This window comes from Scyliorhinus torazame, chromosome 22, assembly GCF_047496885.1.
Source record: "Scyliorhinus torazame isolate Kashiwa2021f chromosome 22, sScyTor2.1, whole genome shotgun sequence".
NCBI classification, from domain to species: Eukaryota; Metazoa; Chordata; class Chondrichthyes; order Carcharhiniformes; family Scyliorhinidae; genus Scyliorhinus; species Scyliorhinus torazame.
The window spans coordinates 91,496,531-91,523,694 of NC_092728.1; the positions used below are offsets into that span (position 1 = coordinate 91,496,531).

The following is a 27,164-nucleotide window of genomic DNA, read 5'->3' on the forward strand; positions in this document are numbered from 1 at the left end:
GATAGGTTTGCCGGATCACTGGAAGCAAATCGCTCATAGTTTGCCAACACTAACTTATATTTTTTCCTTTCTTCCAGCTGTTAGTGATGGACGTATAATTAATTATTTTGGATCAGTGATCCACATTGCAGAATGATCTGGATGTGATGGAAGATGATATCTCGCACTCTCTAACAGTTTTATGGTTTAACATTAAACCTTGTTTTAATTTCTACACTGGGACATTTTTCAGCTGTTCAGCTGTGAATTTACCTGTGTGGCAATTTTACTGACGTAATCATTGCTTCCTCAGTGTTAATTAGTTCCTTTATTCAATTCCTCCTTCACAGAGCTTGATAAATGTTTCAAAACTAAAAAATTAGTCTGTAACTTTACAGCAATGCTTCAAATTGTTTCAAGGTAATTTAATCTTCAATTGATTTATAAAAAGTGGGTTTTTTTAAGAAGCAGGTAGAATGATCATGATAAATGTTTCAAAACTAAAAAATTAGTCTAACTTTACATCTCTACTTCAAATTGTTTCAAGGTAATTAAAATTTCAATTGATTATTAAAAAGTGTTTTTTTTTTTTAAGAGGCAGGTAGACTGGTGCAGTGTTTAAGTTTATTTATTATTTACCACAGCTGATTAAGATTGATAAATCTGGTAATTTAATAGCCCAGGACTCTTGATGTTGTTTGCCAATTTTTAACTTTTTTGGGGAATAAAATCCAAAATCATTTGGGCAGTTAGTAATTCTTTCCTATAAGTAATATCTTCAATCATTGTTACCCAAGACTATTAGGACTTCTAGACTAAATACATCTGACAAGAGTGTATTGTATTTCTGTGGCCACTGAGCTAAGTATTTGTTCTTGTGTGGTATATCAGGTAGTGAATTTAACAAATCGGAGAGGAAGTTGAAAGGGAAATTCATCAAATACTGAGGAAGCAGAGTTGTTCCTTTGGTAAGTTGGTTGCGGACATCTGTTCCATACTGAGGGAACATGTAGGGAAGTTCAACCCACAGCAATGTGGTGCCATTGCAATACAATCCAGAAGGTGATTTCAAAGCACGTAACTATATTTCTTGAATTATTAAATCCAGTTGATCTGAAAGTCTTTTTTGTTATGATGCACAGCTTAACATTGAATAGTTTCAAAGTAGGCTTGAGTAAAGTAAATGTGCTTTTTAAAAAATAAAAAAAAAAATAGAATTCTTCGTCCCCAACTGCAGCTGTTTACTTCACTAAATAATCTTTGCCACAAGTAGGCTTACATTAACACTGCAATGACGTTACTGTGAAAAGCCCCTAGTTTCTACACTCTGGCGCCTGTTCGGGTACATAGCGGGAGAATTCGGAATGTCAAATCACCTAACAAACACGTCCTCCGGGACTTATGGGAGGAAACTGGAGCACCCGGAGGAAACCCACGCAGACACTGGGAGACCGTGCAGACTCCGCACAGACAGTGACCCAAGCCGGGGATGGAACCTGGGACCCTGGTGCTGTCAAGTAACAGTGCTAACCACTGTGCTAAACCTCGGCTGTTGACTGCTCTGTTTTAATTTTCCAAGACACATTGAAGGCTAAATGCTACTTAATCTCGTAGTGTGAACGTCAGTTCAACTGTTTTTTTTTCTTCTGTTGATTGCAAAAGCAATATAATTTTCAATTTACGTTCCTCAAAAGATTTCACACCAACTGAACCTATTTATGGTACATTCAGGGGGGGGGGGGAAATACATATTACAAAATTTATTTTTGAAAAATTATCCCAATCCACCACTTTGCAATAAAATTACTAGCTGCAAATGGAGGGAGGGAAATCGACTCAAAATGAAGAACCAGCAATTTAAAAAAATTTGAATCTGGCTGTATGCCGCTGAACAGGGAAATGTGTTTATCTAAATTTCCACTTCATCTTGAAATGATGGAAATGCATTTCTCCGTACACTAGTCTCAGCTTTTCCGCACCTTGTGTGTTGTCCATGTCCATGTTGAAGCTTCTAGTTTTAAATGGAAAAGGACACTTTGGGGAATTGCTGTACACTGCACTTCCAATGAGTTACATTTATATTACTGAAGGGGGATATAACACACGTCATTGCTTGCAGACTGGCTCAAGCTAATTTTTTGAAAGGCTATCGCACACTTGTGTACAAGTATCTGCATAACCTTTTGGGGCTTTTACAACAAAGGGTTTGGAGTGGAAGAGTGTGGCGAGCATTGGTGAGACCACACGTGGAGTGCTGCCCACTGTTTCGGTCTCCCTTTATAAGAAAATGCAACCTTGCCTCAGATTGCAACAAAGGTTCACCAGGTGCGGGCATTGTCCTGAGAGATTGAATAGACTCGGCCTGTATTCTCTAGAATTTAGGTGATCTCACTGAAACGTAGAAAGAAATTCCAAAGATACTTGACGGGGTAGACACTGGGAGGATGTTACCGCTGTCAGGGACTGGGGAGGGTGTATTCAACCAAAAACACAAAGGAATGAAACCGGACGGATCACCCGGCATGACCAAGGCACTGGAAACGACGACAAATCCAGCCCTGTTGACCCTGCAAAGTCTTCCTTACTAACTGAGCACCACACAGTCCTTGTGGAGGTGTCTTCTCATTGAAGACATCATGTTTGTGACACTACCACCATGCTAAATGGGCTAGACTATGATGCACGATCAATGACCACTAAAGCGAGGTTGTAGTCCAACTCAAGGCTTTAATAAGCTAGACATTTCCCCAGCAGCTCGGATACAGAATGAAGGCTGCTGGGGCGGAACAGGCTCTTATACCCCACTTAGCAGGGTGGAACTACCATACAGCTTGACCAATAGGAAACATACAATATCTACCAATGGTGTTCCAGCATTACCAGATACCATAATACCTCTACACAGACTACCACATTCGCCCCCTGTTAAAAAGATGTCCGACGGGGGTGGTGGCCTGATACTACAAACATGGTGACGTGGTAGAATTAGTTATGGAGGTACTGTAATACCTCCGTACAGCGTTTTGTAACTATTTACAATTCTATTAACGATTTACAATTTAAAATGAAGCAATCAGTCGATCAGGGGCCCTGGTCATCCTCTGTGATCGTTGGAGCTTCGGTGGTGACTCCGGTGGAGGCTCGGGAGTCTGTGAGTCTGGGAGCGTGGCCTCTGTCTCTGTGGCAGCTTCGACACCCCTCGACGGCGCTGGTGGGGAAAATGGTTGACCTGGGAAGGGAGCACCTGCGGGGTGCGTCGGTGGGTGGGGGGGCCTAGATGGGGCAGGTGGAAGGACTGATCCTCCTGTAAGGTGGGACTGGTAGCTGGGGTGTGCGTGGGGCTCCGGCGGGGGCCAGGACACTTAGGGAGACCGTATCTTGTCGGCTGTCAGGGTACGCCACGTAGGCGTACTTGGGATTAGCGTGGAGAAGATGGACCCTCTCGACCAACGGGTCCGACTTGTGTGCCCGCATGTGTTTTTGGAGCAGGATGGGTCCGGGAGCTGCCAGCCAGGTCGGGAGCGAGGTCCCAGCGGAGGACTTTCTGGGGAAGACGAGGAGATGGTGTCTGGTTCATTGTGGTACAAAGCAGTGAGGGAATGGGTGATGGCTCGGGGTCGGCTGCGGAGGGGTTCCACGCTGCCCAAGGGGCTGCCGTGCGGTCGGGAACGTAAGCGTGGGCGTTTCAGGAGGCCACATCCAGGGAGCCTGCAAGGGCCCGTGCCTCCTTGAGACCTAGTGTCTTTTACCAGCAATCGCTGGCGGATTTGGGAGGACAGCATACCTGCCACGAAAGCGTCCCGGACCAAGTGTTCTGTGTGTTTGCTCGCCGAAACTTGCGGGCAGCTGCAGTTTCTCCCCAACACCAGGAGTGCATGGTAGAATTCTTCCAACTATTTCCCCAGGGATTTGTCGCCTCGTTGCTAGCAGATGTCGGGCGCAGACCTGGTTTACCAGGCGAATATAATGTCTTTTTAGCAGCTCTATTGCTGCATCAAAGTCTTCCGCTTCCTCGATGAGAGTGTAAATTTCCGGGCTCACCCTCGAGTGCAGGACTTGCATTTTCTGTTCTCCCGTGGGTGAGTTTTCGGCCGTCCCGAGATATCCTTTAAAACACGGCCAGCCAGTGCTTGAAGATTGCCACTGAGTTCGCTGCGTGGGGGCTGAGTTGCAGACACTCCGGCTTGATTCGGAGCTCCATCCTTTTAAATCTAGCTTATTAAATTGATGCACGATCAATGACCACGAAAGCGAGGTTGTAGTCCAACTGAAGGCTTTAATAAGCTAGATGTTTCCCCCAGCAGCTCAGGTACAGAATGAGGGCTGCTGGGGCGGCATGGGCTCTTATACCCCACCTAGCAGGGCGGAACTACCATACAGCTTGACCAATAGGAAGCATACAATACCTACCAATGGTGTTCCAGCATTACTAGGTACTATAATACCTCGACACAGACTACCACAGACTGCAAACAGATCGAGCAACTTGGACTGAGCATCCACAAGGTCCTGTGGGTCATAAACAGTTGAATTTCATGGAACATTTATTACAAAAGTTATTTCATAGAATTTACAGTGCAGAAGGAGGCCATTCTGCCCATCGAGTCTGCACCGGCTCTTGGAAAGAGCACCCTACCCAAGGTCAACACCACCACCCTATGCCCGTAACCCCACCCAACACTTAAGGGCAAGCTTGGACACTCAGGGCAATTTAGCATGGCCAATCCACCTAACCTGCACATCTTTGGACTGTGGGAGGAAACCGGAGCACCCGGAGGAAACCCACGCACACACGGGTAGAATGTGCAGACTCCGCACAGCCAGTGACCCAAGCCGGAATCGAACCTGGGACCCTGGAGCTGTGAAGCAATTGTGCTATCCACAATGCTACCGTGTTGCCCAATTGTACTCTACCACAATCGGTAACCTCTTGGCCCAGCTTAACTCCCTCTCTACCATTACCATCAAGCCAGGGGACTTACCATGGCTCAATGAAGAGTAAAGGAGGGCAAGACTGATGCAACACCAGGCATATCTAAAAATATGTCTGCATGGGTTTCCTCCGGGTGCTCCTGTTTCCTCCCACAATTCCTGAAGGCCGTGCTTGTTAGGTGATTTGGACATTCTGAAGCGTGTACCCGAACAGGCGCCGGAATGTGGCGACTAGGAGATTTTCACAGTAACGTCATTGCAGTGTTAATGCAAGCTTATTTGTGACAATGAAGACTATTATGATGAGGTGTTAACATGGTGAAGCTACAACACAGGATTACTTGCATGTCATGCAGCAGAAGCAGCAAGTAATAGACCGAGCAAAGCAATTTCAGATCTAAACTCTGCAGTCCTGCCACATCCAGCTGTGATGGTAGACAATTAAATACATCACCTGGAGCAAGAGTCTCCACAAATATTCCCAGCCTCCCACTACCAGTGCAAAATGCAAGGCTGAAGCATTCACAACAATCTTCAGCCAGAAGTGCCAATTTAATTTGGCCCAAGTCACATCAAGAAATGGCTGAAGGCACAGACCATTGGCATCTGCCATGTGGATGATTGCCCAGGTATGTCCTGTACACGAGGAACAGATCCAACCTGGTCAATTACCGCCCCGTCAGTCTACTCCCTATCATCGGTAAAATGATGGAAGAGGTCATCAACCATTCTATCAAGGGGCACATTCTTAGCAATAACCTGCTCCCTGACGCTCAGTTTAGGTTCTGCCCGGGTCACTCTGCTCCTGACCTCGTTACAGCCTTGGTTCAAATGTGGACAATAGAGCTAAATGCCAGAGGTGGGATAAGAGTGACTGCCCTTGACATCAAGGCAGCATTTGACCCAGTATGGCATCTTGGAGCTCTATAGCAAAATTGAGTCCATGGGAATTGGGGAAAACTCTCCACTGATTGATTGATTGGAGTTATACTTGGCACAAAGGAGGATGGTGATGGCTAGAGGTCAGTCATTTCCGTTCCAGGCCAGAATTTTTCCCTGTGACCCACTCCAGTCAACCTTTTTGTGACCCACTATTTTCGTTATCTTTAATGGGACAGGTGAGCCTGCTTGGTCCTTATGATCTCACTTGCTTTGTCATTCAATGATACATCTCTGCAAAGGACTTCAGCTGAAAACTCCTTCGCTGCATCCTTTGAATGAGGTTTGTCCTCTAACTTGCCGTGCTTAGTCTTCAGGGGTTTTAAACTATACTTTACCAGTACTTCCCTGCATAGAAGACACATAGGCCATATCTCAATCTTTTCTACTGCTTTCCTTCTGCTTTCAGTTTCTTAATGGATTGTTCACTAAAGGCCCTGGAGCTCACACCAACATTGCTTTACCCTGCCATGGACTCTCCTGAGCAGCTCTCTCCAGCACTGCTTTACCTTGACATGGACTCTCCTGAGCAGCTCTCTCCAGTAGATTTTAGTTGTGAGATCCTGGCCTGTTTGTGTCTCTGGCCCTCTTTCTTATTACAAAACAATCCATTTTTTTTGAGTACCCAATCCATTTTTTTCAATTAAGGGGCAATTTAGCGTGGCCAATCCACCTACCCTGCACATCTTTGGTTTGTGGGGGCAAAACCCACGCAAACACTGGGAGAATGTGCAAACTCTTCACAGACGTTGACCCAGAGCTGGGATTTAATCTGGGACCTCGGTGCCGTGAGGCAACAGTGCATTTTCAATTTTTCACAGTCCTGCTTGCTGGCAGCTGCAAAATAGAGGAATTTCTTCTCTGGTGATGTTTGTGCTTAAAGCACAGACGTACAGGGCACACAGTGTCAGTATACATGCCAGATGCATGACCGCTCTGCCACTGCTTCTGGAGGGGTGACTCCCATTGTTGATTTTAAAAGAATTTTGGCCCTGGGTCAGCATGATGACATTAGAAGTGGACGATACTGGGACAGCGGGCTGACATCAGGAGGAGGCAGTCTGCTCTGCTGAGCTCCGATCCACCCACAGTTCACGACTGTGACTTTGAAAAATCCTGCCTTAGGCCCAACCATCTTCAGCTGCTTCATCAATGACCTTCTCTCCATCATGAGGTCTGAAGCAAATTCAGCGCCATTCACTGAGATATGGAAACAGACGCTGTCCAAATGCAGCAAGACCTGGGCAACACTCAGCCTGGGGGTGATGTGCAAAGTAACATTTGTACCTGCAAGTGTCAAACAATGCCCATCTCCAACAAGAGGATCTAGCCATAGCCCTGTCCCATTCAATGGCCCATTGCTGAATCCCCACTATGGACACCCTGGGGGTTACCATTGACCAGAAACTGAATTGCACCAGCTGTTAGAAATATTTGTGGTTACAAGAGCAGGTGACAGGCTAGGAATCCTGTGGTGAGTAATTTGCCTCTTGGGGTGGCGCAGTGGCTAGCACTGATGGCTCATGGCGCCAAGGACCCGGATTTGATCCAGGCCCCGGGTCACTGTCCGTGTGGAATTTGCACATTCTCCCCACGGTTGCGGGGGTGGACCCTCTCGACCCAAAAAGATGTGCAGGGTAGGTGGATTGACCGTGCTAAATTGCACTTTAATTGGAAAAAAATAATTGGGTACTCTTAAATTATTTTTTTTTAAAAGCCCTGCCCTGCAAACTAAATCCTGTCCATGTTCTACAATGGAATGTAGTGTAATGGAATACTCCTCCACTTGCCTGGATGAGTGCAGCTCCAACAACACAAGCTCAAAACCATCCAGTGCAAAGCAGCCGCTTGATTGCTACCCCTTCCACAAACATTCAAACCCTCCACCACCGAAGGACGACAGCATTTTGTACCATCTACAAGATGCACTGCAGGAACTCACCGAGGTTCCTTAGGCAGCACCTTCCAACCCACGATCACTAGACTGTCCAGAAGGACAGGAGCAGCCGATACCTGGAAACCCCACCACCCGGCAAGTCACTCCGCATCCTGACTTGGAAATACATCCCCGTTCCTTCACTGGGTCAAAATCCTCTGGAACTCTCTCTTCCTAACAGCACTGGTTGTACCTACACCACGGGGACTGCCATTGGTTCAAGAAGGCAGCTCACCACCACCTTCTCGTGTGCAATTAAGGATGGGCAACAGATGCTGGCCTAGCCAGCTGCACCCACATCCCGTGAATGACTCGAGAAATCTTGCTGCCCTCGCCCTGTGACTTCACCAATACCACAGGGAGTTGCCAGCAGCTGAACAGTTGGTGAAATCTTTTAACAATGACCATAAATGGGCATCTGAAAAGAGTTGGGAAATGCTACAATAGCCTAGTTTTCCTGTTTGGGGGATAATCTGTGGTGGTGTTCGCTGCTTTTTCCTGCTGCTTAAGATTACGTCAGTCTTTGCAGAAGGAAGCTGAACAGCTGGTTCAGTTATTCACTTATCTGTTGATTCACTCAAAAAATATTTTCATGTCACACTAATTTTTAGCTGGGTTGAGAATCAAAGTATAAATGTTGAACTATGATGCAGGATTGAATTGGTCTCCATTCCTATCTGTATTTATAAAAAATTAAGTACCCAATTCATTGTTTTCCAAGGGGCAAGTTTGCAATGCAAGAGGGGAGTGCCAGTCACCCTGTGTACGTACTTGTACCCTGTCCGGGCAGGGAGAGAATGTGATGAGACAACGTTTGTGAAATTTACATTGGAATTGTGAGCAGTAGGATTGAGAATAAACACTTGTCCTATGGATTATGCACAGTCCCTGAATAGTAGCCCAGGCAAACACTCCCTTCCATTTGTGCTAACAGTGTTGTTTTTATTGCTGGTCTATTGGGGATGGACCACAGGCTTTGATGCTATTGCCCCATTGGTATGTGAATCCTAAATTGATACATGAAAATGAACAGAAACATGGATTTAAATATTAGATGTGGTTTTGAATGCTCCATCCACAAAAGATCCAAGCAGTTGGATAGCCGTGAATTAGCCCTATAGTGGTGATACTTGATGACACAATACAGTTGCACTGAGTTTATGCCATACCAGTAACTAGGGAGATCTCACACACACAGCTGTGTGATGGATTTCTTCTGCAGGATTGAACTGAAGACATCTTGTCATTTTTTTAACTCATTGTGCCATCTACTAAACCAAATGTCAGGGATCATTAAGAGTGGTTTGGGGGAAGGTGGGAGTATTCCTACACGCCTGCTCTTTCCCCATGGCCTTGCAATTTTGTCCCTACAAATATATTAGCATTCATTGAATTTCCTTCCACCAGCTTTGAAGCTGTAACTTCACTGGATAAGGGGGGGGGGGGGGGGAAGAGAAAGAGAAATCATGCCTTTCGTTGATCCATTTTCTCTCTATATCAAAGTCCTTCTAATGGGCCATAAAATACTGGCCTAGTCAGCAGCACCCACATTCTGCAAATGCGTAATAGAAACCTCTATCTCCAATATGTCTGTCTGGATCTGTAAATCCGCTGTTCATTCCTCTTGATGGCAGCAAGTTTTTGCACAGCTTTTTGTGTTGGCTGAGAATCAGTTGGGAGCTCTCTTACCTCCTGAGTCACCAAGGTTCTGGGTTCAAGTCCCCCTCCCAGGAGTTGAGCATGAAAAGAATCGAGGCTAATGTTCCATATAATACTGAGTATTGGCAGTAACATTTCCCAAGTGCGCGTTTAAACAGAGATCCCGTATACTCTCAGATCAATGTAAAGATGCAATAGCACTCATGTCCTGGCCAACATTTATCCTTCAATCAACATTCCCAAAAAAAGATGCTCTGGTCATTATCAAATCAGACATGGCAAATATTATTTCCCCCCCCCCCCCCCCCCACACACACACACACAACAGCAACTTGGCTGCTGTGTAAACACAAGTTTATTTTATAAGTCAGAAACCTGGCGCTGTATAAATATGTAAATTTATGTTGTCCGTGATGTAACATCAAATAACAGGATGATGTGTTGAGTGTTCTATGGAGAGCCTCGTGCTAAACCTGTACTGTACATGGTTAGTAGAATGTTCAAAAAAATATTTAAGTTTAGCAACAGACTTGCCTCAGCAGTATCTGTAAATGCAAACCATGGATGGTGCTATATAAATGCAAGTCTTTATTTTGCCTGTTTTTAAACCGAGCCATCCCAGTCCTATCTTGACTCGTCACTGCACAAAACTGAAGCTCCTCACCCTGGTACTATTCTAATAAATCTCCTCTTATCTTTTCCTGAGGCCATGAGCACTTTGATTAATGAAATTGACATTCTTTGACGAATTGCTACTTTTTAAATGGACGTCCCATTATTCAGATCCCCTCTTGAGTTCATATGTGCAGAGCAGTGTTTTACAGCATGTTTAACCAAGTATACAGCAACTAACTTTAGTGTAAAAACTAGTCCCCGCTGTTTTTAATTGTCCCAGTTGTTACGGATTTTGTGGTCAGTGGCAAATGAATAGCACCAGCTGCTCATTGCATTTTAGACATTTCCCCACGGACTTTCCGCGGGTTTTTGCATCCGCTCTTGTGGCTATTAGGAAGATTAAACAGCCCAGCATCCTCCCACGGGGGTCATGGACCCACCGATCAAACAGATTGAATGGATAAGCCCTGACTCCTTCTGCCCTGTTCGGGGCAGCCGGCTACAATGTGCCACCATTTGTTCCCTTCCGTGTGTTTCAATGCTTTGCATTAAGCTTCTGGAGGAGCAGGGGAACTCGGAACAAATCATGCTTTCCCCATTTAGCCATACCTGTGCAGTGACTGGATATTGCTGTCTACTTTACTCTGATAACCTCTCCATATTCTACCTCCAAACCCAGACCATTATTTTTTTAATATAAATTTAGAGTATCCAATTCATTTTGTCCAAGGGGCAATTTAGTGTGGCCAATCCACCTACCCTGCACATCTTTAGGTTGTGGGGGTGAACCCACGCAAACACAGGGAGAAAGTGCAAACTCCACACGAACAATGACCCAGAGCCGGGATCGAACCCGGGACCTCGGCACCGTGAGGCTGCAGTGCTAACCACTGTGCCACCATGTAGCAGGCAAAAGCCAAAATGGCTGAGAGTGAAAGGAGGAGCAGTATTGCAATTACAATGTTTAAAGTTTACTGTGTGAACTATATCGAGTGTATATAACATCCTAATTCGAAGGACGGGAGCACCTAGAAAGATTAAATAGAATTTATCACAGCTGAGCTAACATCGACCGTGAGGGAGAAAAGCAGCTTGTTTCAATTAAACAGCCGATATTAAACTATCCCTTGAGTTACGCTGTTTAAAATTCCAATAGGTATGTGTGAATAATCTTTAATGGTAGATCAGTAATGTTGGGCGCGGCACAGTGGTTAGCACTGCTGCCTCACGGCGCCGAGGACCCGGGTTCGATCCAATCCCAGGTCACTGTCCGTGTGGAATTTGCACGTTCTCCCCGTGTCTGCGTGGGACTCACCCCCGGCAACCCAAAGATGTGCAGAGTAGGTGGATTGGCCGTGCCAAATTGCTCTTTAATTGGAAAAATAAATAATGTAGGGAATTGGCTGAGGACCATATAGAGGAACTGTGGAACGTGTGCAAGACTGGTGCACCCTTGCGATGCCTGTATTTTCAAACGTGGTAAATTAAGCAGAAATGTGACCGGGTATAACCTTCCAGCTCTGTACAATAATCAGCTTAAGCTTATTTGGCTAATAAACTAATTTGATTCAATCTTGGAGATGGTTTTCTGTTAACCTGAAAATGGCAATATTTGCACTCCGCTGATTACGGTGAGGATGGACTAAAAAAAATAATTGAAAACACTCTAAATAGCAACCTGGAGAGCTTGCAAAGCATTGAATGAAAGTCCGCCCTCTTAACCTCGATCATACATTGGCTGGCAATGAAGCTTCTTTCAGAGAACAGCACTGCGGCAGAGTTGGAAAGGCCTCCCCTCCTGGCTACAAAGCAGCCTTCAGTGCGCAAGTTAACAAATGATCTGTACCTTGCCCATTGTTGAGCCAGAATTGAATCCTAAATTGGTGATCATTGATTATGATTGAAGGCAAAATGCCTTCAGGGTCAAGACAATTGGGAAGGCAATCCAATCTTGTTGCCACCTCGATACCTATTGTTCTTGTCTGTCGACCATGAGTTTTTGAGTTCACAGTCAAACAATAAGCTACAGTGCATCCACCTCCCATTAGAATAGACCGGGGTTAACCACTTCTCCACCACTCTGCATTCAGCTGTAACTGCACAAGGAGAAGTTTCTCTCTGTCCTAAAACTGAAGTATAACCGCAAATGTAATTCTCATTGCTACTCCACAGGAGAGGAATCCTCTTAATTAGGACTATCAAATTATATATATTTTTCTCTCTCTGGTAATCGACTCCTTGGGAAATATTATTTCACAATTAAGTCCTGCCCTTTTAAGAGCAGAAACTAGCTGGTCACCAGGGACTGGTTACTGATGCCTGAACTCTCGTTGTAGGAAGACTACACTCATTAAAGGATTGGACACACACTTTATGTAGGACACACCTGTTTGCATTGCTAATTAACGAAGAACCCGTCCGGAGGCGGACTGTTTCCTGCTCTGTGGAATGTAGCTGGTTGAAGTCTAGTTTGTGTAACTTCTGAAATTCAAATCTTAATATCCATCCACTCATAGTAGGTGTTGGTAATTAATGGTGTGAGCAGAATGTTGGTAATTAATGGTGTGGGCAGAAGTTTTAAGTAGTTAAACAGAGGAATCCATGTCATTGAGGTTTTAAGTTCCCTTTGTTTGCCAATGGCAAGTTGCCCAATGAATCAGGAGATATTTGGGAATATTTGTAATTTTGACTCTGTGGAATGTTCCATTGTCTCCGTGGGCAGAATTGTATGCTCCCTACCGCACGGTAAACTTGGCCCACTTTTCCCTACTAAGGTCCCTAAGTTGGCCACTTGAGCTCCTTTTTCCCGCCCAGCCTCCATTTTGGCTGGCAGGCGAGGGTCAGAGCAGGGTGGGAAACGGAAAAAGAGGCAGTTCTCCACGAGGTCCACAGATTACCAATATGAAGGCAAAATATGTAGAGAGCAGCAATTAAAACATGTGTTTTGTGTGATATTATTAATCATCATCAGCCCAACACTGCCATCAATCCAAAACTCTGAATAGGGACAAGGCCAATTTATGTGACCTGACCAACAAAAGCCCTTACTGACCAGTTTTTCTTTAAAATTGCTTATTGAGACTGATCCCTTTCATTGCTTTAAAAGGCCTACTTCGTTTGTGAAATTGAGAAAGTGCCCTGATTCAGATGATTAGTTTTAACTCTGATCGGTTTTTTAAATACTTGCTGACTGACTCCCTTTTCCAGGTTCCCACAATGGTTTACCATCCGGAGTTTGAGAAAGCGGGAAAGCAGCCTGGTCTGCAGATCTGGAGGGTGGAAAAGTTGGATCTTGTCGCTGTTCCTAAAAACGTGTACGGAGACTTCTTCACAGGCGATGCCTATCTTGTAATGCGCACCATTAAACAGCGGTCTGGAAGCTTGCAGTATGATCTGCACTTCTGGCTGGGTAAGTGCTTACTTTTGAAGCTTTCACTGTTCAAGTTCTGTGGCTATATTTATACTATAGTCAACACTTCACTCTTCAGCAATGTCATTCAATGAGGTTGCCAAATAAAAGCCTGCTGTGTGGGATTTATTTTAGGCAACACAGCTGGTGAAATTCCAGTAAAGACTAATCAAGAAATTAAACCAGTTGCAGGATTTTGTAAATCCAAAAATCTGAGTTCGACTCTTGAAGTAACTGCATCAACTGAGTTGCTGGCAATTCATGGGCACTATCCCAGCTGCACTATTTTTAGCACACTGATTAATGCATTGCATCAAAATCTGATTTGAGAAAGTAGAATCATTTTTAAGTGCAGCTTTTGTCAATTTAACTTGCACAAACATTTGAAGTAAATGTATGAATTGGGTGTATCACGGAAATCTCAACGTGTTAATAGTATTTCTGACACTATAGTGCTTGCTGTACAGAAATCTCTTCTGACTCCTCTGAGAACAGAGAAGCATTGAGGGGTCGATTAATTTATGTTCTAGAGCGCATCTTGGGCGGGATGCTGTGATCCGGAGGCTAAGTGTTGATGCCGTCGGCAACGGTGTCAACACAGTCTCAGGATCAGCAATTCTGGCCCCTACAACGGGCCAGCACGGCACTGGAGCGGTTCACGCTGCTCCAGCTGCAGATCCTTGCGTCAAATGGGCGCCGTGGGATGCGCAGTGGCGCCAATGCGCACATGCACAGTGGCTTCCTTCAACGCGCCGGCCCCGACGCAACATTGCGCAGGACTACAGGTGCCTGCGCGGAAGAAGCGAGGCCCCCAGCCAGCAAGGCTGGCCTGCTGATCAGTGCGGCCCGATCGCGGGCCAGGCCACATTCGGAGCCCCCCCCCCCCCCCCCCGACCCTTCCACGCCGAGTTCCCGTCGGCTGAGAGCAGGTGTGGCCGGTGCTGGCGGGACTCGCCGTTTTTATGACGGCCGCCCGGGCCAAGAATCTGCGGGCCGGCCGCATAGTGGCCCCTGACCGGCGCCGTGCCAAGCACGCCGGTGCCAATGGCGCCGATTCTCCACTCTGCGGAGAATCGCGCGCCGGCGTCTGAGCGGCGTGGCACGATTCGCGACGGTCGCGGGGATTGCCCGGCCCTGGGTTAGGAATCCCGCCCCTTATACTCCATACCCTCCAATGACCAGCAGCTGGAAATTAGCAAATGATCCATCAACATTTGGAAGAGGCAGATGGGCTGGGGAACAAATATCTTGATGAAAGATCCCGTCTGAACAATATTTCCCAAAAGTGCAGTATTTGCATTTTCACTCAAATCTGATCCATCAAAATGTGTGGAAGCAGTTGATCCAATTCACTGCTTGTTGCAGTGCGGGCCGTCACAAACCCTGAACATGAATGTTCCAGAGGCCAGACACCGTTTGGTTAGTTGTCATTTGGACAATTTGTTTTTATTTCTGTGCAATGGATGTCATATTGGACTAATCCTGATGTGCTTCTAAGTATTCAAAGCTTCCCCATCTGCAGCTGGTTGTGTGATTACTCTCCCCAAATATGATGGGGAGAAAAGCAACTGTCATGAATGTCAAGTCAGCTGTCCTTGTGCAAGGCCTCCAAAGCAGGAATAATATCCTCCGCATGTCCTCTTGAGAATCATGGGCAGGCTTGAATTTTTCTTCCCAATGTCATTCTCCAAGTAGGTTGGATTTGATACTCAATGGCTCTATTAAATCATTGGGAGTGTTTGGTGTCTTTGGCTTTCAATAGGCTTACGTTTATGGGCACCTCATTGCAGGGATTCAAGCAGTGTGGCCTATTTTCATAATGGCCACAGCCAACTTGCTAAGATTAACAATCCCACACTAAATGGAGTATTCCAAATGATGGACCTACGTCAGGTTTCCCCCCAACCCCCCTTTCTTTTTTTTCAAATTAAGGGTCAATTTAGCGTGGCCAATCCACCTATCCTGCACATTTTTGGGTTCTGGGGGCGAGACCCACGCAGACACTGGGAGAAAGAGCAAACTCCACACTGACAGTGACCTGGGGCCGGGATCGAACCTGGGTCATCGGTGCCGCGCTAACCACTGCCACCGTGCCGCCCCTGAGATTGCAGGTACTTCAAGTGGGGACAGTGATGCTATTCTGATGTGGGTGAACAATGGTTGTATACTTGCTTGGTGAAGAGCTTTGTGAATAGGGATTTCATGTCACTACACTTTGCGGTTATGGCTGTAACTATTACGTGTGACGAACCTGACCATGAACCCGTTGTCGTAAAAACCCATCTGATTCGCTAATGTCCTTCAGGGAAGCAAATCTTCCACCCTTGTCTGGTCTTCATGTGACTTCAGACCCAGTGCTGTGGTAGACTCTTACTTTGAAGTAGCCGAGAAAACCACTCCGTGGCAAATGGGCAAGAAATGCTGGCCTTGCCAGGGATGCCCACATCCCATAAAGGAACAAATAAAAGTGTAGAATATTGAATACTGTGGAACTTGCACTAATGAAGCGATGTGTTGCTCCCATCCTCTTTTAACACGTGTGGCATGTCAAGTTCTCGTTCTCCCCACCCTCCTCTCCACTTTTTTCCCTGCTCCTAGAATTGTTCCTGATATTCCTCCTACATTTTATACATGGTGTTGCCTCTGCCACATATCAGCCGAAACAGGCCACTTGTCTTTTGGCACCTCCCAGCCAGGCAGCTGCACAGTAGCTTGCTTTTATTTTGTAACTGGCATTCGCTGCTGTTATGGAGTGGTTACTTTATGTCCCAGTTTTGTGTTTCAAAACCTGCCGACTAGACCAATGGAAACTGCTTCCAGCAATAATTCTGTCTCCGCCTCTCAAATGTGGAATGTGTCTTTTAATTTCCTTGCAATTTCCATTCCTAATATCTTTCTAGCTGCATTCTTAACATACCTTCCTTGAAATAGTTTTTTTTACAGCTGCTATTTGATGGTAATGTATGTACATTGCTTTTTTTTGTGTCACACCATGTTGTTGTCCGTATCTATTTCCTTTTTAATTACTGGTTGGATGATGGTGCTCACTATTTTTTATTGTTGCAATGTGATCCCATGGTTACCTGTCTCAGTTGCATACTTGGGACCATCCAGCCCTAGCAAAAACATTTTCCAAGGCCCCAGGACTAATAGTGTTATAAGCATACCATCAGGGGACATTTTGGTCAATGTCTGTGCCTGCGAACAATCCCTTTAGTCCCACTCCCCTCTCTGCTTGACACTTTAAAATGTACCTGGTTCCCTTTTGAAAGTTCCAATGGAATCTGCTTTCCACCAGCCATCCAAGCAGTCCATCATGGATTAATTTTTCTTTCAACCATTGAAGTGATGTGGGCGCCTCTGGTGAGGCCAGTATTTATTGCCCTTGAGAAGGTGGTGGTGAGCTGTTGCCTTGAACTGCTGCAGTCCATGTGGTTCAGGTATACCCACAGTGCTGTTGTAGAGAGAGTTCCAGGGATTTGACCCAGCGACAGTGCAGGGACGGTTGGGGGTCCCATGCTGCCCCTGTCCTTCTAGTGGTCGTAGATTCGGAGGGTGCCGTGACTTGTCAGTTTTAAAGTATTGATGTGTTAAGTAAGTTGGTTCAACGTTGACCAACTGGATGCAGTGAAACTAGAAACTGGCTTCTGACACAAGAGATGGTCCAACACTGTTTTATTGAACTTCCTGATTGCTGTACATAGTCTGCTGTGAGTTGACACTCTATCAATCTAACTGATAACCTCCTACTGGCTTGACCAGACTAACTCTCTACCTCATGGTGATAGTGCTCACTGGCTCGTGCACTCTTACTATCTCAGTAGCTGTGTCCTGTAGAGAGAGAGAGAGTCTTAATGCCCTGCGTGCTTTATAGTGGTGGTGTCCTGTCTGGTGATTGGTTATCCTGTGTGTCAATCACTGCCTGTCTGCATCGCATTATATACATGAGTGGATATTATGACCAGTATAACGTTCAAAGAGCTTGAAAGGAACATTTATTATTAACATTGGCTATTTTTCATTCTTGTTGCAACCTCAGTAATATTTCAACAATGCGAGTCCTGAAAACTTGTTCATTGATTTCACCAGCATGGTGGCAGAGTGGTAAGCATTGCTGCCTCAGTGCCAGGAACCCGAGTTCAATTCTGGTGTGGGTGACTGTCTGTGCGGAGTCTGCACGTTCTCCCTGTGTCTGCATGGGTTTCCTTCGGGAACACTCCAAAGATGTGCCGGTTAGGTGGGGTTACTGGAATAGGGTGGGGGAGTGGGCCGAGGTCGGGTGCTCTTCTAAGGGTCGGTGCAGACTCGATGGGCCAAATTGCCGCCTCCTGCACTGTAAGAATTCCATGGAAACAACCGTAAGTTACATGAAAAAAAAATGGGAGTGTGTGTGTGTGTTCCTTGGTGCTGCTTGTGGGAGCATTTTGTTAGTTGTATATTTTCAATCCTAATAATTTTGTTTCCCTACTGATGCACAGGTGATGCCTGTTCACAGGATGAGAAGGGAGCTGCTGCCATATTCACAGTGCAATTGGATGATTATCTTGATGGAATGCCTGTCCAATACAGAGAGGTTCAGGGCCATGAGTCCAATGCCTTTCTCGGCAACTTCAAGTCTGGCATCAAATACAAGGTAAAAATAAAATGTCAGTAAACTAAGGGACGATCACTTGATTCAACACTTGCCCCGGGTATTCTGTATTTTTTGGTTTTGGTATCTGGCAAGGCTTCAGATATGATCTTGTGTAACCTCCTGAAACGGTTAACCACTTTTGCTCAACTTTTGATGCAAGTGAATCGTTTAGCCTGCCCTTGCCCAAATTGAGACTCTTAACCCAGCCTTAATTGTCAGGCTTATGGGAAGGGGAGGGTTGGCCTTGTGTGGAGGAAGCCTGAAAATCAACCAGGTTAGATGTTGGGTGGCAGAGGGGAGGCCCCTCTCCTGGCCCCTCACCCCCACCTTCAACAAGCTCTGATGGCGTAATCGCACACTCTCTCAAATTGGGCAATGGGTTCGCAAATGTTAAAAGCAATGGCTTCATATGATATTTAATTGTCAATGTATAGTTTGATGGCTTGAATGATTTAGTGTTTTTACAAACTGTTTCCCTGCAGGCTGGAGGGGTGGCATCGGGCTTCTCTCATGTGGTACCTAATGAGGTCGCAGTGCAACGTTTACTCCATCTGAAGGGTCGTAGAGTGGTGCGAGCATTGGAGGTCCCCTTGTCTTGGGACAGCTTCAACATGGGGGACTGTTTCATCATTGACCTGGGAAATGTGAGTTCTGATTTTTGAAAGGTTTCATTTTAAATCCCCAATGTGTGTTGGTTACCAAGCCAGACATTGCATTTTTTTGTTACTATCAAGGTGCATTTTTTTTTCTTGTGTTAATAACAAGGTGACTTGACGGTTACAAATGTTCTACAACTGGAATGTGAATACCAACCATTTGTGTGATGTTTAACAAATGCTAATTTAAAAAGTACATTGTGGTATTTCCTAGGGAGAGAAGGTGGGTAGTGCTGGACTAGTAATCCGGAGACCCAGGCTGATGCTCTGGGGGACACCGGTTCAAATCCCACCAGAGCAAATGCAATGAATTAATCAAAAAACACCTGCAATGAACATAATAGTGGCCATCTACATAATTGCCAATTAAAACCTATCTGCTTTGCTAATGTCCTTTTAGGGAAGGGAATCTGCCATCCTTGCCCTGTCTGGCCTACAGCAATGTGGTTGACTCATAAACTGCCCTCAAAGGGTAGGGCAGCACCATGGCACAGTGGTTAGCACTGCTGCCTCACGGCGTCGAGGTCCCAAGTTCTATCCCGGCTCCGGGTCACTGTCCGTGTGGAGTTTGCACATTCTCCCCGTGTTTGTGTGGATTTCGCCCCCACAACCCAAAGATGTGCAGGCTAGGTGGATTGGCCACGCTACAGTTGCCCCTTAATTAGAAAAAATGAATTGGGTACTCTAAATTTATTTTAAAATTCCCTCAAAAGGCTAATAGGGCTGGGGAACATATGCTGCCTCTGTCAGCAATGTCCAGATTCCATTTTAAAATAGAAGAATATCAAATGTATGCAGACTGTGCGGTTTCTGTAGCCTATTCCTCCTTTGTTTAAACAGCTGGTCAGATATGCGATCAGGGCGCAAGAGTTTTTTTTCTCTTTGTATCTTTGTCTCTGCTCACAATGCCAAAGTCAGCTGTTCCATTGAGTATCCTGTCATATGATCATTGTGGCAGTTTTCATACTTTAATAGAATGAAGTCCCAGGCCGACACTTTCAATCAGGAGACACTATTACCCTCCAGTCTCCCCTTCGAAACACACCAAACTAATAGAAACAAAAGGACAGTTAGGGCCCAGACCCTGTTGGTAAATGGTGACTGGTGCTGGCTGGTATCTCTCTGCTGGTGATGCATTCAGTATTATTTGTTTTGGAGGCCGGCTCCATCCCGTTCATCAGATGAAGCGGGTCAAGGGTCATCTTGCATTCAGATTCATTTATTTCCACTGCGTTGAACAAAGCCCTTGATGCCAAGCCTCATTGTTACAACAGCTCATGGGCACACCTTAAACACACACTACTTCCACCTCTGTTCATTTCCAATTGGACCTATTTCTCCCCTGCAGTGACTACAGAGCTAAGTTGTCCATTTGAATAGTTTCTCTGATATTTAAAAATTGCAGTGTCTGTCTGCCACTGCCCCGTTCATGAGGACAATCGGTAACATTTATCCTGAGTTGCGTTTCCTTCTTGCTGTATTTTACACTAAGGGGGGGGGAAAGAGAGGGAGGAGTTCGGGACAGGAGGAGGAAAAGGGCATCCTAGCTATTCTCTAAAGTCAATTGCATCACCCATTGATCCATGTTCACGTTGTGTGTTTGCTGATGGCCATTACGCAATGATCATTGAGGTTACATTTTGCACCTCAAATGTGATTGTTTTAGTTTTATTCACTCATGGAATGTGGGCGTTGCTGACTCAACCAGCATTTATTGCCCATCCCTAATTGCCCTCTTAAGGTGGTGGTGAGCTGCCGCCTTGAGCTATTGCAGTCCCTGAGGTGTTGCTACACCCTTAGAGCTGTTGGGGGAGTTCCAGGATTTTGCCCCAGTGACAGTGAGGGAACGGCGATTATAGTTCCCAAGTCGGGATGATGTGTGACTTGGAGGAAACCCCTCCGTGTTCCATATGTCTGCTGCCCTTTCCCTTCCGGATGGGTTTGGAACGTGTTGTCCGAGGAGCCTTTGGTGAGTTCCTGCAGTGCCCCTTTTGGATGGTGTACACCACTGCTGCTACGGTGTGTCGGTTGTGGAGGGAGTGAATGTTTTTTGGATTGGGTGCAGTCAAGTGGGCTGCTTCCTGGATGGTGTTGAGCTTCTCGAGTGCTGTTGGAGCTGCACTCATCCAGGCAAGCGGAGAGTATTTCATCACACTCCTGACTTGTGCCTTGTAGATTGTGGACAGGCTTTGGGGGTGGGGGGTGGGGGGTGGGGGGGGGGGGGGGGTGGTCGGGGGTCATGAGGGGAGTTATTCACCTCACGATTCCCAGCCTCCGAGCTGCTGACTGTTTTTGGTCAATGGAAATGACCAGGATGATGGACTCCCTCATTTAACCTTTGATCAGACCACCTGAGCACATCTGCTTACATTGTTCTCCTATTGTTTTGAATGAACTGTCATGTTGGGTGCTCTGCTACACAGAAGAACCAACACGGTTGCAGATGGTACAACTCCGTTTTATTACTTACAATATTTACAATGGTAAACTGGCTACTGTGGTTCGTTCATTACCCTTGAATCTGTAGACCTATCCCTAACACTATCTTGGAGTGGCACTCAGCACATGGTGGATGTCTGAGTGGCTTGCTGTAAGCTCTTGTGCCCTGAGCTGTCTCCTGCTGGAATGAGCCGGAAGTGTCATGTTCCCTGTTTTATAGTGTGTATGCTCTTGCCTGTGATTGGCTGTGGTGTTGTGTGTGTATTGATTGGTCCGTTGGTCTGTCCATCAGTATGTATGTATGTTTGCACCATGATGCTTACCTGAATATCATGACATGAACCACACACACCAGCTTGAGAGGGGTCTGGCAGTGATTACAGCTGGGCTGACTGGCCATCGTGAGGAGCCGCTCTCAAACACGCTGTTTTTTCAGCTGGAATTGATCATCGTGCCTTTAGCTGACAAGGCCCTGAATTCTGGGATCATCTGACCTTTCTCCTTTGAGACACCCCTTAAAAGCTGCCTTTTGACCAAGATATTAGTCCCCTACCTATCCTAATTGCCTGTGTGGCTCGATGACCCATTTTGTTCAACACTCTTCTGTGAAGCAGCTCCTGTCCTGTAATGAGAAGTTGTTGACCCTGTTTTGCGGGCGTGGTACTGAACGGTGACCAGGTGCAGTAGCCCAGGGCACTGAGGCTATTTGTAATCCCCCAATCACAGCAGTGGGGATCTTTTTTTAAAAAACTTTTTTCTGAGTTACCAAGCCAGGGCTCTGTGTGGTCCGGGGCGAACCCCTAATCCAGCTCCTTGCCTGCTCCAAAAACCAATTCAAATTGAATCCAATTCATGGTCCCCCACAAGAGGGACATAACCAGATCTGAGCTACACTTGATCTTGGCCAAAAGGCCGAGAAGCGATTAGCAGGGGAGACCTTGCGAGCCGGGGTGAAACCTGAAATCTCCCTGATCTGTGGCTGAAAACCACATTCGTTCTTTGAGCAATTTCTGCAAATCCGCTCAAAACAGGCTCCCAATGGAAATTGAAAGAATAGCAAAATGTTGAAATGCTGGAATTAGAAACACAGAAAATAGGAGCAGGAGCAGGCCATTCGGCCCTTCGAGCCTGCTCCGCCATTCATTATGATCATGGCTAATCATCCAACTCAGTAACCTGTTCCCGCTTTTCCCCTCAATTCCCCTTTAGCCCCAAGAGCTATATCTAACTCCTTGAAATACAATTCTTGGCATCAACTGCTTTCTATGGTAGCGAATTCCTGATGCCCACCACTGTCTGGGTGATGAGTTTTCTCCTCCATCCTAAATGGTCTACCTTTCCTCCGACTGTGACCCGTGGTCTGAACTCTCTGCCATGTGTTGCGTTCTTCCTCTGCTCAGGGGACCCGAAACTGCACACAATATTCCATGTTTGGCCTCACCAAGGCCCCTGTATAAATTCAGCAAAATCCTGCCCCTGTACTCCAATCCTCCCGTTATGAAGGCCAACATACCATTTACCTTCTTTAGCGCCTGTGGTGGCATAGTACAGTGGTTAGCACTGATGCTTCACGGCACCAGGTTCGATTCCCGCTTGGGTCACTGTCTGCGGAGTCTCTACCTTCTCCCCATGTCTGCCTGGGGTGCTGGTGCTGTGAAGCAGCAGTGCTAATCACTGTGCCACCCGTATTCGTACTTTGTTTCCTGTCTGCCAACCAGTTGGGAGTATGGTGTTCTGGGCAAGTTTTGCTTTTGTCTTCCCTGACGGGCTCTCATTGACACCATTTTGTCTGTCCTCCGAAACAAATCAAGAGCTTGAAATTTTCTTGAAGCCATTCATGCTTCAGGACATCCCACAATTTATTTTCTCAGCGAACAAAGTGCCAGCCGAGGTGTAATGAGATTACAGTGAGGTGTGTCCTGTATTGATCATGATGGTTTTTTTAAACTTCAGCCATGCTTGTGATCATACCTATTCCCGTGTCTTCTGTTTCAGGAAATCTTTCAGTGGTGTGGCTCAAAGTGCAATCTATTTGAGCGGCTAAAGGCCACAAACGTTTCCAAGGGTATCCGTGACAACGAGAGGAGTGGCCGTGCCAGTCTGCGTGTCGTGGAGGAAGGAAGGGAGCCAGAAAAGCTGCTGGAGGTGAGGCAGGGGCAGCTCAAGCCCATTATATTTAAAAAAAAAAAAAAAAAAAAAAAATTTTTTTTTTTTTTTTTTTTACGTTACCATTTCCGCAAGTTAATTATTAGAAATGGTGAAGATCACATTTGTATTTCTTCGAGCAATTTGGATGCAGTTTGTTCACTGGCCAAAAGGTGGTGTCATAGGGTCGGGAGTTTGGACATTTGATCCAGTGAATCCCAATGATCGAGATACTGCTGCCACCAGGGGGGGGAAATTGGGATGTGGCCGTCTATGGTTCATCTTAATTCTGAGGTTGATGGACGCCAAGATGCAAGTTACCCATTCGTATAACCCTCCTCGTTACTGGGACTGAGAACTCCAGAACATTGGGTTGGCTGTATGCAGTCAGCTCAATGAGCAAGTCGGTCCATTGTGTTTGTATCTGACTACAGTGTTGCATCCTGGGTGAATGGCATGACTTATCGCTGAAGGGTCACATCTTGCTTCTGAGAACATGCAGTCCATTATGTCCCTTTCCCCCTTGCCTCACCGGCCTCCTTGGTTGGGCTCCATTGAACACTACTACTTTAGCTGTGAGCAGCAACAAAATGTATTGGTGCACAATGCTTGGTGCCTATTTTGTTACTCTATACATCAGTTGGTGAGCCAGCAAAATGCCCTCCCAAGACCAAGAACATTCACCTTCCAAGGAAGCGATCGTACACCGAGGCCTTTAGGAACTACTTTCCATGACTGCCGGAGGAATTCATTTGTGAGGGATGAGGAAATAATCGTAGAATCCCTCATACAGAAGAGACCATTTGGCCCATCGAGTGTTTAGAAGAGATCTCCGCCTAGGGCTCCATCACCCCAGTAACCCGATCTAACTTATTTTATGCACTAGGGGGCAGTTTAGCATGGCCAATCCACTTAATCTGCACATCTTTGGAGTGGGAAAGGAAATTTGGAGCAGCCAGAGGAAGCCCACTCAGACACTGGGAGAACGTGCAAACTCCACACAGACAGTCACCCGAGGCCGGAAATGAGCCCGGGTCCCTGACACTGTGAGGCAGGGCAGGAGTGCTAATCTTTCAACTAGAGCAGAGTTTACATCAGCCAAATCAGTTGAAGTGTTTTTGTGGGGGTTTGCAGCTGGTTACTAACTATGTTGCTACTTCCTTTTCAGGTCCTTGGACCAAAGCCGGATTTGCCAGAAGGAACAGCTGATGATTTCAGAGCTGATGCATCCAACAGGAAACTGGCTAAATTGTACAAGGTGCCCATGACGACTTTTCCAAGGACATAGGTTTTTAGATGCGGGACATAAATTTTGATCAAGCCTGGTTGTTCACCCTCCTCTTGAGAAGCATGTTGGCTTTATACTGTAATGGGGACTGGAGTACAGGTATAAAGATGTCTTACTGCAATTGTACAGGGCTTCCTTTGGTGAGACCTAGCCTGGAATGCCGTGCTCAAGTTTTCATCTCCACTTTTGAGGAAGAATATACTTGCATTGGAGGTGGTGCAGTGAGGTTCACCACTAAATGGTCAGGATCCTGGGATTATATTCATTGGAGTTTAGGAGGTTGAGGGGAGATCTGATAGAAACTTACAAGATAATGAATGGCTTAGATAGGGTGGACGTAGGGAAGTTGTTTCCATTAGCAGGGTAGACTAGGACCCGGGGGCACAGCCTTAGAATAAAAGGGAGTCACTTTAGAACAGAGATGAGGAGAAATTTCTTCTGCCAGAGAGTGGTGGGTCTGTGGAATTCATTGCCGTGGAGGCCGGGACGTTGAGTGTCTTTAAGACAGAAGTTGATAAATTCTTGATTTCTCGAGGAATTAAGGGCTATGGAGAGAGAGCGGGTAAATGGAGTTGAAATCAGCCATGATTGAATGGTGGAGTGGACTCGATGGGCCGAATGGCCTTACTTCCACTCCTATGTCTTATGGTCTAAATGGGTCCCTGGGATGAGAAGGTTGTTCTATGATAGGCTGATAAACTGGGCCAATACTCTGGCATGTAGAAGAATGAGAGCACAGGTGATCTAAATGAAACGTAGAAGATTATGGAATGACCTGACTGGGTAGACACGGCAGTTGTTTTCCCTGACTGGGGAACAAGAGCACTTGGGTACATGGTATCCGGATCTGATCATTTAGGACTGAGGTGAGGAGAAATTTCTGCACTTGAGGTTTGTGAACCTTTGGAATTCTCTGCCCCAATGAGGTTGTCAATGCTCCCTCGTTGACCATATTTAAAGGAAAGATGGACGTGGACGTAATTCTGTGTCTCGGGGTGGTGGGCCAAAGCTGAAGATCAGCCATGTTTGTATTGTATGGTGCAACAGGCCTGGTGGATATTCTACTGCGGGGGGAATTGGGGGGGTGGGCCAAAGCTGAAGATCAGCCATGTTTGTATTGTATGGTGCAACAGGCCTGGTGGATATTCTACTGCTATCGCTCCTCTTTGTCACCTAATCTGTTAACTGAGGCCTGCAACTTGGGGCCCACCTGCACCACCAGACTGCAGGGACCTGTTCAGCTGGAGGGGTTTCTTGGGTAGTAGAGGGGGTCTGTATTTTCCCAGTTTCAGACCAGGGTAAGGCAGTGATATTGTCACTGGACTAATAATCCAGTGACCCAGGGTAATGATCTGGGGACCTGGGTTCAAATCCCACCAGGCAGATGGTGATATTTGAATTGAATAAAATTTTGTAATTAGAAGTCTAATGACCATTTGATCAATTCTCCATTGTTGTAAGCCCATCGTTATAATGTCCCTTTTTTTAGGGAAGGAAATTGGCTGTCCTCACCTGGTCTGGCCTACATGTAGGTGCCACACAGCAATGTGGTTGACTTTCTAATGTTCTCCGCAATGGCCAAGCCAATCAGTTTTCGGGGATGGGCAACAAGTACTGGCTCAGCAACATTCACGTCCCGGAGGTGGTTAGAACATAGAACATAGAACATAGAACATAGAACATAGAACATAGAACATAGAACATAGAACATAGAACATAGAACATAGAACATAGAACATAGAACATAGAACATAGAACATAGAACATAGAACAATACAGCGCAGTACAGGCCCTTCGGCCCACGATGTTGCACCGAAACAAAAAACATCTAACCTACACTATGCCATTATCATCCATATGTTTATCCAATAAACTTTTAAATGCCCTCAATGTTGGCGAGTTCACTACTGTTGCAGGTAGGGCATTCCACGGCCTCACCACTCTTTGCGTAAAGAACCTACCTCTGACCTCTGTCCTATAGCTATTACCCCTCAGTTTAAAGTTATGTCCCCTCGTGCCAGCCATATCCATCCACGGGAGAAGGCTCTCACTGTCCACCCTATCCAACCCCCTGATCATTTTGTATGCCTCTATTAAGTCTCCTCTTAACCTTCTTCTCTCCAATGAAAACAACCTCAAGTCCATCAGCCTTTCCTCCTAAGATTTTCCCTCCATACCAGGCAACATCCTGGTAAATCTCCTCTGCACCCGCTCCAAAGCCTCCACGTCCTTCCTATAATGCGGTGACCAGAACCGTACGCAATACTCCAAATGCGGCCGTACCAGAGTTCTGTACAGCTGCAACATGACCTCCCGACTCCGGAACTCAATCCCTCTACCAATAAAGGCCAACACTCCATAGGCCTTCTTCACAACCCTATCAACCTGGGTGGCAACTTTCAGGGATCTATGTACATGGACACCTAGATCCCTCTGCTCATCCACACTTTCAAGAACTTTACCATTAGCCAAATATTCCGCATTCCTGTTATTCCTTCCAAAGTGAATCACCTCACACTTCTCTACATTAAACT

At 46.0% G+C, this 27,164-nt stretch overlaps 1 protein-coding gene across 1 annotated transcript in view; it reads left to right on the top strand.

Moving 5' to 3' along the window:
* Positions 1-877: 877 nt before the first annotated feature.
* LOC140398860 (gelsolin-like) overlaps positions 878-27,164 on the top strand; it is a 62,089-nt gene continuing 35,802 nt past the window's right edge. The window contains 6 exon segments of the mRNA XM_072487801.1: positions 878-947; positions 13,268-13,469; positions 17,948-18,102; positions 18,585-18,746; positions 23,193-23,342; positions 24,511-24,600. Coding sequence (XP_072343902.1) covers positions 13,277-13,469; positions 17,948-18,102; positions 18,585-18,746; positions 23,193-23,342; positions 24,511-24,600 — 750 coding nt within the window. The 5' untranslated portion in view covers positions 878-947; positions 13,268-13,276.